The sequence below is a fragment of the Leguminivora glycinivorella genome, chromosome 1 (assembly GCF_023078275.1).
Source record: "Leguminivora glycinivorella isolate SPB_JAAS2020 chromosome 1, LegGlyc_1.1, whole genome shotgun sequence".
In the NCBI taxonomy this organism is placed as follows: Eukaryota; Metazoa; Arthropoda; class Insecta; order Lepidoptera; family Tortricidae; genus Leguminivora; species Leguminivora glycinivorella.
In genome coordinates, this window is record NC_062971.1 from 15,912,865 (window position 1) to 15,928,899 (window position 16,035).

At 40.3% G+C, this 16,035-nt stretch overlaps 1 protein-coding gene across 2 annotated transcripts; it reads right to left on the bottom strand.

The window, feature by feature from the left end:
• Positions 1-652: 652 nt before the first annotated feature.
• LOC125231611 (adenosine 3'-phospho 5'-phosphosulfate transporter 1) lies at positions 653-15,717 on the bottom strand. 2 transcript variants are annotated; one of them, XM_048137083.1, is made up of 10 exons: positions 15,533-15,717; positions 15,035-15,139; positions 14,673-14,776; positions 13,167-13,357; positions 12,296-12,520; positions 11,828-11,978; positions 9,993-10,072; positions 9,002-9,142; positions 1,436-1,561; positions 653-1,070 (listed from the first exon to the last, which is right to left on the bottom strand). In XM_048137083.1, exons 1-10 carry the CDS (start codon positions 15,553-15,555, stop codon positions 924-926), a joined length of 1,293 nt encoding a protein of 430 aa, XP_047993040.1. In that variant the 5' UTR covers positions 15,556-15,717; the 3' UTR covers positions 653-923. The 2 variants fall into 2 exon arrangements, with proteins under 2 accessions (XP_047993040.1, XP_047993036.1); XM_048137079.1 differs by lacking the exon at positions 9,002-9,142 and having other exon boundaries at positions 9,852-10,072.
• Between the last annotated feature and the right edge of the window lie 318 nt (positions 15,718-16,035).

Genomic DNA, 16,035 nt, shown 5'->3' on the forward strand with positions numbered 1-16,035 from the left:
GATAAGTGGCGTACACGAAGGGAGGCCTGTGCTCAGCAGTGGGCAATTAGTGGCTGAAATGATGATGATGATGATGTTAAGGTTTTGGAATATTGGATTCATAATTTTGGCATTTTCTCCGCAACTATGTATGTTTAATATCTTTACTGTACGCTCTTAGTGTTGTCTCTCTAGTTTCTCGCTCGCGCGGTACTACGTGCTGACAGGATCGCTATCAAAACCACGCATCTTAAAGTACATGGGTGAATCAACTTTTTCTTGCTTTTTGCAAGAATTACCCTTACTTATTATTAGGTCTACTTTTGTGATTTTTAACCTTACCATCGTGAATAAAGATCCTTATTTCACGTATACCAATTAGGGAAAAAATTAAAAACGATTCATTTTTAATTAAAACAATATGTGACCCAGTGGAAGAGACACTTTTTTCATACAAAAGTGAGGGACAGCTATGTCCACTGGGTCACTGCTCGAAACAAAGTTATAAAATAGGAAATCCTATAATTACATGTTGTATTGCGTAGCTAGTATATTTGTCTTTAATATAATAAGTATACATTAATTAGACTAAATCCCAATTAAATTTTCTGACCACATGTAGTCGAAGTATGCGAAATTTTGCTGGCAAAGAAAAGTTGATTCACCCACATACGCTAACCAGGAACACGTGCCCAGGTTGCGCTTGCAAGTCCTACAACAAGCCTGTAACTAAACTTGACTCTCTCTCCATCCACTGTTGTTGTCCCTGTCGCTCGTGCGGGACGGCGACGCATTATACATACCGAATGATAACGCTATGAACACCACGCTTCTTAAAATACGCTAAAACTAAGAACACGTTGCCCGCGAGTCAAGAACCAAGCATGTAACTACACTTGACTCTCTCTCCGTCCGCTCGTGGTGTCCCTGTCGCTCGCGCGGCGCTACGTACTGGCGGGACGGCGACGGCGGAGTCGCTGTCGGCAGTAGACCCGCAGGAAGATGGCAGTGAAGACGACGCATACACCCAGTACGCCAGCGAATGATAGCCGGTGCCCGTAAACGAGGCATGATAGAAGGATGGATACCGCCTGGAAATAACAAATTAGATTGTTTTAAACTATTGTAACAAAAAAGAATTGGTTTATAACAAAGTTACAATCATAATTGGAATGCCTAAGCCCAGTCTCATTGTGTGCAACCTTTCATTGTACAGTGTGCACCCAGCCGCAAAATTGCATTATGAACATTGCAACTAGCTGTGTATCGCGTTTTTTTTGGTTATAACTACGTATACTTCAAATTTACCTACCCCGGCCTTTAGGCCGGTGCCATCAATAGGTTAAACGAGTATGAAATAAATAGAAGTACTAACAGCAACACTCTCTTAGCTAACCATCGGTAAACGATGCGTAGCACAAACCTCCATTATTTGTATGAAAAGGGTATGTCTCACCTGTCGCAGCGTCATGATGATAGTGAATACTACAGCGCCGAACCGCGCGATGGTGCGGTAGATGAGCAGCTGGCCGAGCGCCGAGCTCACCGACAGCATTATTACGTCGGCCGCAAACTGCGGGTGCTGCCAGACAAAAAATAATGTTTTAAGGTGGCTCGCCTAGGTTACCCGAAGCTCAGGCTGCGTTAGATGGCGTTAATCTGCAAATTACCAGTCTTATTTTTTTTGTGGAGTCGTACAGGCATTTATATACTTTCAATTATGCTTCGCGAACATTTAATATTAAAATTAACGTATTACAACAAACATTCAACTTCTCATTGTAACGTTAATCCCCTTAATGTAAATAAATTTACTATTTTACACTATTTTTAAGTACCACTCACACATACAAACAGTGTTTTTGTATTCCTTCTAGTCGATAATTTCACGCGGCGACAGCTTGTTTAAATAGCCTTGCGGTAAATACGTGCCATCGCATGATTTGCATGGAAGTACTGGGTTCGAATCCAGGACTTTTTCTCTTTTTTTTTTAATACTACGTCGGTGGCAAACAAGCATACGGTCCGCCTGATGGAAAGCGGTCACCGTAACCTATGGACGCCTGCAACTCGAAGAGTGTCGCTTGCGCGTTGCCGCCCCATTAGAAACTTGTACACTCCCCTTTGCTGCGTATGCACAGCAAAAAGGAGTGTACAAGTTCAAAGGAGGGTTTGGGTTGCCGACGACACAAAGGACAATAGACGGAACAAATTAGTTCCGTAAGTCCTCCCGTCGTCAGCACCCCGCACCCTCGTTGAGCTCTGGCAGCCTTACTCACCGGCAGGAACACAACACTATGTGACACTATTTTTTGTTCGTCGAACTCAGAATTTCTAACATAATTATCCTAATCTGATATTTTAAAAAAAATCCAAAAAGTATAGATAAATTTTAGTTTCTAAACTACGATCCGAATGATTTTTTTTTCTAATTGTTTATTTTTGATGGAGCAAGGGTATTCAAATCGCTTTTGAAATCTTAAATTAGTAAATGAAAATGCAATAGTTAACTGAGTAACGTAATGCTTTAAAAACTCAAGTGGACTTTTTTTATCTAAGGAGTGATTTCGATAAAATATTATATTTAGCGAGGGTATTAAAAGTTGTGTTTTATATCTCAACTTAATAAATAGAAAATCAAAATGACAATAAAAAAATCAATATGTTCTCTAAGACAAAATTGATACCTTCGGCTCTCCATTCTTGCTCAGTCAATAAAAAAAACGAAATTTATATCCAAAAAAATACAAAAAGTTTATATAATCCTGGGAATCGAACGCACCTTCACGGCGTGACAGACGATTGTTCCCCAACGACGCCATTACATAACACGCTGTTACCGACGAAATTGGGCTATACATATATAATTATTTAAATATAAATAATAATGTCAAACCCATACTAATATTACAAATGGGAAAGGGTGTGTGTCTGTTTGTTTGTCCGTCTTTCACGGCAAAACCGGAGCGACGAATTGACGTGATTATTTAAGGGGATTTAGTTGAAGGGATGGAGAGTGACATAGGCTACTTTTTGTCTCTTTCTTACGCGAGCGAAGCCGCGGTCAAAAGCTAGTTTATTATAAATGGGAAAAGCTGGTTACTCTATAATCTGAAGTGGAAGAATTCGTTGTTTCACCAAAGATAATTTGTGTTTGTTTGTTTGTCCGTCTTTCACGGCCAAACGGAGCGACGGATTGACATGTTTTTTAAGTGGAGATAGTTGAAGGGATGGAGAGTGACATATGCTACTTTTGTCTCTTTCTAACGCAAGCGAAGCCGCGGGCTAAAGCTAGTACAGCACGGGAAGCATGGTCGCGCGATAGACGATAAAATATCAGGCCGTCCCTGTCGCACTATTAGTAAGTATCGTGTATAATGAATTTACAATTTATCCCGACGTTTCGAACACTACAGCGTTCGTGGTCTCTGAGCTCAGCGGGTGACTGAGGAAAAATTACAATGTGCAAAAGCTACCCACATACCTACATACATATTCATATATACACCGTGTTTCACTTAACACTAAAAACCTGAAAACAGTTTGTTCAGAATCGAGAGTAGAATCGATTCAGCTATATCTTGATGGGGGTAATATTTTTATTTAAATTTGTATTATTAGTTATTTTTTACGTGCCTATTCTATTGTACTCGTAAGACAACATTGTGTATATCGCATTGCTAGAGGTTGTTTAACTTTTTCAGTATTTAGGGGTATTAATACTGGCTGGTTACTTGGACGATTATTTTTTCGCTACGAGTTTGACGTTGTTTGTCAGTTTAATCTTAATGTTTATCATAAGTCATAACAAATTGAACTCGTACCTAATTACAACCTTGTCATTTTAAACATTGGGTTTAAATTTGCTTACTGCGATTACCTGTCCAATTTGAAGTTTACTGTGACAAAGCTTTAAAGTGTTTTACAGTGACATCTTAGCTGTCTATTGGTAAACCTTATGTCGTTGCAGTAACGTACACAAATAAATAGTTTTGTGGTTTATGGTGGAACTTAGCAATTATTTTATTGAGTGTAGAGCTAAAAGTCAAGTAGAGCTGTACAAAAAATTAAAAATTCAATTAAAAAAAAAGTAACCATCAGATTAAAAGATGAATACTCTAGATGAGTTTAAAAAAATAAAAATCAGTTGGGGTGTCTGAGGTTTTGAGTGTTACCGGAAACACGGTGTATAACTATTTAGTTGTTGAAGAAAAACATTCACACAACAATAACATAGGTCAACTAGCTCAGTAAATGTAAGGAAGTCAGCACATTACTAAATTACTAATAGGTACTATGCCACACTATGACCTATGTACCTGACCTGACGTGTAATATTTTATTTTATCAACAAAGGCATAATAAAGATTGTAATGTATTTTTGTATGAAAATAAAAAATAGGAAAGAAATATAGTAAGAGTCTTTTTTAATAGAATATTTATTCTATTAAAAAATAAAAATAAAACCAAGGACCATTTAATACTAGACTGATATAGCCCATACAAAAAAGCGTACCCCTGAAAAAAGCTTAGTTTTTGCTTTAAAACTAGATGGCGTTGTTTCGTAACCCGGGAGTGGAAAAAAACATATTTTCACCCATATTTTTACTTGTTTTTATATTATACTATGAATAACTATCAAAAAACTTTATTTTAATATCAAAATATTGGCTCAAAACACAATTTTTACAAATTATATTTTTTGGTCGGCCTCGACGTAGTTGTGATCGCTTCGCTGGCTAAGTTTGTTCGCATGTTGTCTAATTATTGCCAAATAAAATGACTAGATGACGTTGGTGAACTAGGAAAATGTCACATCCGTTTCGTTGTATAAAACATCTCTTATATGTATAACAATTCTTAGCCTTTAAGAACAATCACTGTACAATTATGTTTTTATTAATAAATTATTTGTATTTGTATTTGTATTTGTTGTTCATTAATATAATATACTTAGTGATAATAAACCTATATGTTGAGCTCAAATACGTTCAACAAAACGCAATCATTGTGCCAACAGATGTGACATAATCTGACATCCATGTCACATCACAAATGTCATTGTATGATTTATTGAATATTCATAATATGGATATTAAATATTTTAGAATCGCAGCAGCAATGCGAGTAGAGATACAGAATTAATAACTGTACAAATTAATAATTGTATGACCAATGACCTCATACATAAATTTACCAGTTTAGGTGACAGAAGGCGAATCCAATTTGTAAACATTAAATGTGCTAAGGAGAAGAATCTTTCCGATTTTCAACGGGACACGGCTGAAGGGGCGAGCTGGTTTCGACTGCGCCCATGCATCTCAATTGTCCAGAAAGTTCATTCGAAGATCATTTTGCTTATAATAATCTGAGTAATCACAGTGAACGGTTTGACAGTATTTCAGCTAACATGTAGAGAGACTTGCTAGCTTCGTCGGTCAGGCTTCGTCTTGGACAGAACGCGGATAGTTTAGCGTTTCTTGTATGTCACTCCGAGCACCCTAACCATCGGCAGCGTAGGCCATGCACTGGCCGACTAGGTGTGGCACTTTGGATTACGTTTTTATAATAAATTAATGATAGATTGTATTGTTTTGGTAATATATTTTCTACTCTTATACTACTCGTTTGGTACTCGTATAAACCTAAACTGAGATAATAAATGAATAAAAAGAAATAATTAGTGAAACTCTGACATAAGTAATAATTAATGAGACTATGCGTTTTCACATTATCCGATCCGATATCGGATGTAGGACTGATACCCCATACATTACAGGCGCTATCTTGGATTTTTTCCATTTAAATCCTTCCGACATCCGATATCGGATCGGATAATGTGAAAACGGACTAAGACAATAGATACTTGGTTAGTGTTATATATGCCTATGTACACTTATACACTATGTAACATAATTGCCGAAGATAAATCCTACGGCTTATACATTACCTTCTATAGTACCTTTAATTTTCATGGTGTTTATTTAAAAAAAAAGGAAGTGGTATTCGTAACCGCTATTCGATACCGGTTATGCTCTTAAATGGATCACCAGCATTAATGTTACATCCTGTATATCCCACCAAAAACATTCTGTAAAAAATAGCCGTCTCGATGGAACTGCTTGTTTATCTCTAAAAAGTAATGAAATCTACATAAAGTTCCTTACTGCGATTTCTTTATTATTATAGTTAACTAGCCTTTGCTGCGGCTTCGCTCGCGTCAAATTCGAAAATCTCTCCACAAACTTCCATCCTCCATTCTAAGGAAGTGGGGGGATATAAAAAGAGACAAAAAGTAGCCTATGTCACTACCATCCCTTCAATATCTCCACTTAAAAAATCACGTCAATGCGTCGCTCCGTTTTGACGTGAAAGATGGACAAACAAACAGACACACACACTTTCCCATTTATAATATTAGTATGGATGTTGTGTGACTTGGCCGTTGAAGTGTAGTGGTGCTGGCGACAGATTGGTGCAATGGTGTCATGGAGCACCTGGTTATAAACTTCTTTATACCTGTGTGTATAAACAAGTTTATAAGTTTCATATTCGATGGTCCGAGCTAAGGTCCGTAAAGCCATGAAGCCAAGCTGATAATTATTGACGCTAAACGCCGATCGAAACGCAGTCTGAGGTGGGTGATAGACGTACGACACGAGCAAGTATGAGTACTTATGGCTCGACGACCTTTTTCGATCGTGTGTCACCGTAAGTACGCGTAAAAACCGCCGCGCATAGTAGTCGACCATCCAACGCGTACTTGCTCGTACGCCTATCACCCACTTGACGTCGCGCCAACACTTTATGGAAAAAGCGGGTTTTCGACAACTACCAATAAGATTTAGACATTCAAAAATCTTCAATAATACTCAACTGTTTCGGTCGCACTCGTTCAAATATAGGGGAATATATTGGTGTGAGCGAGACGGTCAGGAGATTGATTGTCAACATGATATCTATAATAAACACCGTTCGAAATGGCCTCATTAAAATCTAAATTTTAAATATAAAGTAATATTACTAATCATTGACGTCACGCTCAAAATGAAAGAGATAGAAAATTTGACAGTATGGTACTCTTTTGCATGATTGTCATAATTCAAAATAAGAACGATGGCTTGCGTTGTAAACAGGGACTGAAACATGACACGGGCCCCTAGCGTCATCTATATACTTTTCACTGTATCACTTGTAATGCCGTTGAACTACCACGTGCGCATTTAAAAAAAAAACAACATTTTTATTGAAATGACACTCTTAGTGACATCTAGCGACATAGATTTACGGCTGCCAACGGGGTACGGTATTTAGTATGGACTCTGCTGGTCCTTTATAATCGTCCTTGATAAATTTAATAAATCCAAAAAAAGTTCAAATTATTAAAAAAGAGCCCGGAATCGAACTCGAGATCTCCTGTTTCATAGTCAATGCATTTGACCGAGACGCCATTTCGATTTACACTAGCAGTGTCGAAATACACGATATGTATCTTTATTGACAAAATGCGTCATTATTTCTGAGTCTGCTTGAGTTAAGTAAACCAATATCTTTAAATAATTACTTGTCAAGAGCCAAGTGTCACTGATGACAATGTCAACTAAAAATGCGCGAAATATGACGGCTCTGTGTCTGTACACAAAATTTGGCACACACATTTTCGTAAAATTAATAAAAAATTCACATGGATTTGTCCATGATTTCTGTATGAAACAATGTATTTCGTTCAATACTGCGACGATGGATAATGTATAGTAGATGTATGCGCATATTTTTATTTAGTTGTAGTGTGCGGTGACTAAATAAATGGTAGATGTTTTTTGTATGGAAAGCGAGCCACCTTAACTTCACTTCGCACATAAATACAGAAATATCCACATCTACCTATATGATAGACTTATATTGACCGGGATATAGACCGTGATTACCTTTTTGATTTTTGTCGAGCTCCCGATATTTCGACGCAGTTGCATGCATCATGATCACGGAAAACTGACGAAGGCGGGTGGATGTTAAAGTTGTATAGACAGCGCGCGATCTACCCTCCTTCGCGCGCGTCGGCTGCGTTCACTTTCAGCGTTACCACTGGTCGCGTTCACACTCGATGGTCTGTCCAAACACACTACACTCACAGTGTCACTACGTTTGTTCAATTCTGACTTCACCGGTTTTTTACACAAACAAATCACTGGATTCCATACATTAGATAGTTTGAAGCCATCCTCACGATTGAAATTTTTATATTTGTGAATCTCAATGGCTTCTCTTACCAATCTCGGTATGTAGTGGCGTTCCGTCGAAATTACCTTAGGACTATGCAACTCGATCCAATGATTTGCACCCGACTCAATGAGATGTTGAGCAATAGCAGACTTGCGAGTATCGTTCTTTTTGACTGCAGCAATGTGTTTTCCTCTTACCTATATGATAGCCACCGAATTTTTCCACGGTACAGGCCTATTAAGTAGCCTAATAGCTACTTTCAATTGAAGTAAAGACTGATCACATACAGACACATCGCACGGACCACATAGTAACTGGTGAATTTCAAAATTCTTATGATCTCGCTAGGGTCGCCCTTAAAGTCAGCATAGCATGCGAACAGCCACTCCTGCCAAGAAAATGAAAGGCTGTATGACAGTCTGTCATACCACTTGTTGCTCGACGCAAGAGCTGTCTACTAACAATCATATCTGCAGTAGTGACCAGCGCGGGTTGACAGCAGTGGCGGGTGGTTGCTGCATCAGAGCGGCGGCGGTGAGCAGCGCGGAGAACAGGTTGACGCCGCCCGCCATGTGCAGCGGCGTATAGACCAAGGAGGGTGACGTCAGACGCTAGGGAACCATCATACCTGTAGCAGCGACCAGCACGGGTTAACAGCAGTAGCAGACGGTTGCTGTATCAGAGCGGCGGCGGTAAGCAGCGCTGAGAACAGATTTACGCCGCTCACCATGTGCAGTGGTGCGGCGCGGATGCGCGCGAACAGCCGCGCCTGCCACGAGTGACTAGGGAACCATCATACCTGCAGTAGTGACCAGCGCGGGTTGACAGCAGTAGCAGGCGGTTGCTGCATCAGCGCGGCGGCGGTAAGCAGCGCGGAGAACAGATTCACGCCGCCCACCATGTGCAGCGGCGCGGCGCGCGTTCGCGCGAACAGCCGCGCCTGCCACGAGTGACTAGGGAACCATCATACCTGTAGCAGCGACCAGCACGGGTTAACAGCAGTAGCAGACGGTTGCTGTATCAGAGCGGCGGCGGTAAGCAGCGCTGAGAACAGATTCACGCCGCCCACCATGTGCAGTGGCGCGGCGCGGGTGCGCGCGAACAGCCGCGCCTGCCACGAGTGACTAGGGAACCATCATACCTGCAGTAGTGACCAGCGCGGGTTGACAGCAGTGCGGCGTGGTTGCTGCATTAGAGCGGCGGCGGTGAGCAGCGCGAGAACAGATTCACGCCGCCCACCATAGTGGCGCGGCGCGGGCGCGCGCGAACAGCCGCGCCTGCCACGAGTGACTAGGGAACCATCATACCTGCAGTAGTGACCAGCGCGGGTTGACAGCAGTAGCAGGCGGTTGCTGCATTAGAGCGGCGGCGGTGAGCAGCGCGGAGAACAGATTCACGCCGCCCACCATGTGCAGTGGCGCGGCGCGGGTGCGCGCGAACAGCCGCGCCTGCCACGAGTGACTAGGGAACCATCATACCTGCAGTAGTGACCAGCGCGGGTTGACAGCAGTAGCAGGCGGTTGCTGCATTAGAGCGGCGGCGGTGAGCAGCGCGGAGAACAGATTCACGCCGCCCACCATGTGCAGTGGCGCGGCGCGGGTGCGCGCGAACAGCCGCGCCTGCCACGAGTGACTAGGGAACCATCATACCTGCAGTAGTGACCAGCGCGGGTTGACAGCAGTAGCAGGCGGTTGCTGCATTAGAGCGGCGGCGGTGAGCAGCGCGGAGAACAGATTCACGCCGCCCACCATGTGCAGCGGCGCGGCGCGCGTTCGCGCGAACAGCCGCGCCTGCCACGATGACGTGAAGCTGTCGCAGCACATGTATAGCGCGAGCAAGGTCACGCCTGACGCGAGAGAGTAGGTGCCCGCTGCGAACGAAAATACAAATATTTTGTAAATAATGTCAATCGATCTTGATTTTCCTGACGATTAAATTGATGATATTGATGAAGTAAAAAAACCGGTCAAGTGCGAGTCGGACTCGCCCACCGAGGGTTCCGTACAAACTTTCAAACTCGCCAGTTAAAATAATCTCATGTTTTCACATAACTCTAACGACTTGACTAGAAGACAAAAGTATAGGTACTAATGAGCATTATTGTGTATCGCCATCTCTCGGTGAATTCGCTAACTAATTTGTGCGACCATAGTATGTTGGTTTTTCAGGGATTATTCTTTATAATGTTTTTCTACTCCCGTACTGTTATTCGTGAGTTACAAGGTCGTGCATAGAACTTTAAAACCCTACATAAAAGATGTCAGGACAAGTCTATCTAGTCTATACCCTGAAAACATTTAGTAGCAGTCGCACGATATAGCTGTTTTACAGTTCAGTAAATACATTGCTACCAACTTAACAAACCAATTCGCAGAGTCGAGACTCCTTCGTTTTCTGCTGCGTTCATTGGCGACGCGTCGAATCGCATTCAAATGTATAGAACTCGATTCAACTCGGCTCGATTCGTCTTAGTGGCCAGGCTTCAAAGAACCATACCATAGACAGTTTTATTTTCATGTTTGCACTCAAACTGCATATTCAAAATGGTAGGCGGTCCACCTAGATAACTAAGATGACTGAAAGTAGGTATTTGTTGAATTTATAATTTTCTTTCAAAATAAGTGCTTGGTCGTAGAAAAAGTATTGTATGCAACGGTGTTTAACTGAGTCAAAAAATGCTCGTGGCGTCTTTATTAACAATTTTCGGCTTCGCCTCAAATTGTTACCCACGCCACTCACCTTTTTTGACCTCTTTTAACCACCAGTTGCATAAAATACTATAACCGATTTAAACAATTTTTACTTTATTGGAAAGAAGATGATTTACGTAACATCTCGTATTAATTTTAAGTACTATATACATCCGCAAAGGTGGGTAAATTAAAAGTAAAAATGTGAAAAGTTTTTTGTGAATAAAAAAAAAGTTTTCAAGATACAAACACGATTATATTTTTCCTGTAATATTCGTTGGTAAACTTCGGAGATAAGGGGGGGGGGGGGGGGGGGGACGGTATTATTTACGTTCAATTTGAGCTCTTTCTAACGATACCCCACTGGTCAAAGTAACTTGAAATTTACAGTTTGCCCCCCTTTCATTTTGGCCATTTTCTAAAATTAAAATTAATAAATTGAAAAAAATTATACCTTCTATTTGTAGAGGTTCACAATGTTCACAACTATTCCAAATTTCAAGTTGATAGCATTAGTAGTTCTCGAGATATTTAGGAATGTGACAGACGGACAGACAGACGGACAGAGTCGCACCATAAGGGTTCCTGTTGTACCTTTTTGGTACGGAACCCTAAAAAGTAGTATTTGACGAAGTCAGACTCCCGATGAAGACGACAAAATGCTAGCATTGAACAGTCTTAGGCTGATTTTAGTGTCACGCGGGCTGTCTGCGAACCACGCGACTAATTTGTATGAAGTTGATGTTGTCGTCCGCGTCACTCTAAAACGCTCCCTGAACTTCATACATATTAGTCCGGAGCGGATCGCTCCGCGCGGACGGTCCGCGAAACACTAAAACTCCAGCCAAATTGATTCTTATTAAGAGATTAGCACTACCAGGCTTGCGCAAGCTATGCTAGCCCGCCTGGTGGTGGTATAGGTACTGTGCTCATACCTGCATACTCGTCCTTGCTGGCCAGCATGAACAGCACCATGCCAGCTGAGATCATAGCGGCCGTCACGTACTCGTACAGCTCGTATTTGTTGCCAGAGACGGCCTTGCCCATCAGCATCACTGGGATCACTTTACACGATTTGGATAGCACCTGCAAATATATAAAAATGATATCTGACAAATGTAGTAAGCAATCTGTTATACAATTGGTAGGCTGGTTATGTTTACAAATATGCGTCAATGCAAACAAAATACACAATAAGTTTGATGATCTCATAAATAATAATTCAGTTTAGGAATTAGTCTTTTCAAGAATTCTAAATTTGAATGACGATGACGCGGATGGGCACATGCAGTGCAGAGCTGCAGCGTACGTCTGCATCCGGTGTGGCTAGGCCTTAACTCGCAAATCTCATTACCTATTCACAGCATATAAATACACCTTACCCACATTCATTGTCAACATACCTGCATAGGAAAGCTGACAAACTTGAGCGCTTCATACTGGCACCACGCGCTGACTATATTACTGAGCGAACAGTAAGAGAACTGGTACAGCGGCACCGGGAACAGGGGCGTCCTGGTCCAGAGTAGACGGCCCACTGCGATGCAGAACGCGAGAAGCCGGTTGATGAACACTAGTAGCTGGGAGTCGTTGAACTTTACTGTGGAGCCGTCGGGCATTGTGTAGGTCTGAAAGAAACACATATTGTTTCACTCTCTGAATGCCATACCTTTATGTACCTTGTATAACATGTGCGGTGTGTTATTGTACAACTCGCGGGAATGCACAGAGGTTAATATTAGGCAGCGTCCCCACTTAGGCGTCGCGTGTCTAGCGTTAGGCTGTAGTCGCACGTGTCAGTTAACGTCTTTGGCGGTCAGCAATAAATCTATAGTAGGTATGTGGTAGTTCCTTATGAAATGCTTGAGCATAAATGCACGGAGGTTAATCCTAATACATATATACCAATCTTGGCAGATTCTCAGCTGAGTATGGGCCGAGGACTAGAGGACAAATGTTTCACGATACTTTACAGTTACACTGAGCGAGATCGGGTGTATGCAACATTACCGGACTAAGCACGAAATGTACGACAGGTAGGTACTATCAGCTGCAAAAGTGCATGGCGAATTTATCAATGAATTCATTCATAATTTCCCCATGCACTTTTGCAGCTGACAGTACATCTGTATAGTATGTCAACCGAAGGATGGATGTTGGCGCAAATGTTTGTCCTATACAAAATTTGAATTTCGCGCAGTTTGTAGCAAACTTAGTGGCAAACATGTTTGGTCGGCTATTGTTTTTAAACCAGTGTATATCTGTATAAGTAACCTGTGTCATGATTTTCTCTTGCAGCAGCCCCCAGACCAGATAAGCCGTCATGAGTCCACTGAAGCACAGCGCCAGCTCGGCCGCCTCGCGGCGCGGGCTGTCTTCTACCTTTGGCGCATCAGTCGTGGGCAGGCGCTCGCCGGGGTCTCCAAATATGGCGAACAGGCTGCGGGATAGACAGCCCGATGAGCCTGTAACAAAGTGAGAGAAATAAATTTTCAAGGAAATTCTAACCGTATGCATAATGAATAAAACCGTAATATACATTTTTGTTGTAACTTCTATATTAGGATCATCATGTTTCTGTCATATGAGACTACATCAATTAGGTATTCGTATATTTCCTCCAGTAACTTACCTAAAATGAAAACAACATACAAGTCACTTCACAAGTGTAAATTGACATGTTTGGAAATTTCACTACCTTCATAGGCACAGGGTAATTTTAATATTCAAATATAGTAATACGAGTATAATAAACAGTGTACAATAAATGTGTGAGTACAATTAGGTGTAAACATGCAAACAACAATAAATGGGAAAAAATAACTACACTATGGAACTGCCCTACCGACCAGACGGGACGGGACCAGAAAATGCGGGAAGCCTAATGAAAGGTCTGGTGAAATAGAGGCCACAGCTGACAAAGACACAAAAGGCTAAGGTCAGGGAAGCAAGGCGAACACTGGAGGAGGTCTTCACCCAAAGAGGGGTTTCTACAATACTCTTAATTTATTTTATAAGAATTACCCATACTCTTTATCAACAAAATATTGTAGAGAATTAAATAAAGGCTTTTCATTTTATTTATTTATTTTAATTATGTGTTAAAGTGCAGTGTGTGTCAAAAGCATTAATGAAAAATGTACTGTTTGTTATCAGTTATTAACACCAGTCAGCCGGTGGCCTTGGAAAATCAACAACACTTCATTAAATTAATCTCCATGCTTTGGTTTTTCGCCTTTGTTAGCTAATTTCGCTGTTTTCTCTTATGATTACTATAAATTATACTTAATGTAGCTATGTAATATTTTATTTTCTTATATACATAAAATCTTCTAACAAAACTCTTATACTTTGTTAATGCAAGAGATATTTAATAAAGAACATAACTGTATAAAATTTGTCAATAGATAAATTCATATTTATTTACAAAGGTTTAGGACCTAAGCCTTATTTAACAACCAAATAAAATAAAATACACATAATTTGAAAAGTCGGTAACCCCGCCTGCTGCGCCGCGGTCCCGGGTTCGAATCCCGGTAAGGGCATTTATTTGTGTGATGAGCACAGATATTTGTTCCTGAGTCATGGATGTTTTCTATGTATATAAGTATTTATATATTATATATATCGTTTTCTGAGTACCCACAACACAAGCCTTCTTGAGCTTACCGTGGGCCTCAGTCAATCTGTGTAAGAATGTCCTATAATATTTATTTATTTATTTATTTATTAATTAATAACTAACGCCTGTATTCCAAAAAGGGGTAGGCAGAGACTTACTCAGTTTGTCAAAGTAGTTGGTCTTCTGTATGTACTTGTAGATGACAAAACCTGGCAACAGAATTGTTGAGTACCCGGCCAAGTTTAGCAACAGGTGAAAGAACCTAAAAAAAGAAATATATTAAAATAATTTTGTTGCAACTTTATGCCACCGTTTGCGTCAACTGATAATATACGATTCTGTCTTATGAATGTATCATACAATCAAACAATATTCTTAAGCTATATCAAATAATTGAGAAAATAGGTAAACAATAAATCCTCTAATGTTAAATTAAAACCCAGTACCTAGCTTGGGAAATACTGAAGATTATTAAGATTTGAAGGCTGTTGAGTGTTGGCATGATATGTCAGTTACTTACCAAGAATATTCATGGGCAGAAGAGCCCTGCTCATAGCTTATGAGGAGATCTCTGTACAGACGAGTTGCCAGGAAAGTCACAACCACTGTCGACAACCCCAGAAACCTAGAAATTAAGGTATTTTCATTGATAGAACTAAATTGCATATTGTAGCAAGTCAATGGCAATTTAATCGCTGATTTTAGTTGGTGTAGTTATCAGAAAAAATCTAGTATAGAACTGGTACCTAATTTTCTGATTTGTAAGTCTAAAAAAGTCACAATATTTTACTTTTTATACCGCAAACGGTTGAGAAATTTCTTATCAGGAAAGTTTAGGTACAGCTATTTACAATCCCTTGTGAGCATAACATAACTGACTTGTTGACAACCAGTAAAACAACACAACTAATCTATACTTAGATAGATTTATAACTGTTGCACGAAATATAAATATGCTCCAGATGAAGTAACATGCATCCGACATGCATGTATGTAGAAACTATAAACTGCAACTTACCCAATCATAATTTTAGATCCCATTTTCACTTATTATGTATCAACTAAATTTAAAATAAGATCTAGAAACAATACTGTTTATGGTGTAATTTGTTCATTTTCGAATTAGTCGTAATAAACACAGATTTAAGATTAATTGGCAATTTATTACTGTAAACGCCTTTTATCTGAGTCAGACTAGCTTTGCTAAACTAGAAACTAGCTACAGCTATAGAGTAGAGAGCTGTGGGTGACATAATTGATATGTCAATGTCAACGTCAAAGTCAGGGGACGATTGTAGCAGGTAACATGCGGATATCAAGACTTTTAACAATTTTAATTTTTGTATAATATATTTGTTGCTTTATATTATTCAGTAAAATAAGTATTTTTGTTCAAATGTGATATACGCCTTTTTGCAAATTTCAGTATAAGATCATTAAAAATGATGAATTAACGTCCACGTATATGAATAATTGTTTTATAAGATTCGAACGGCTCCACGGTTGTCAATAAAGGCGTAC

Coding starts and splice junctions, on each gene's coding strand:
- LOC125231611 (XM_048137083.1), bottom strand. CDS start 15,555: ATGGGATCTAAAATTATGATTGG. Junction 15,140..15,532: donor GGATCTAAAATTATGATTGG/GTAAGTTGCAGT, acceptor CTTAATTTCTAG/GTTTCTGGGGTTGTCGACAG. Junction 14,777..15,034: donor TCTGCCCATGAATATTCTTG/GTAAGTAACTGA, acceptor TTCTTTTTTTAG/GTTCTTTCACCTGTTGCTAA.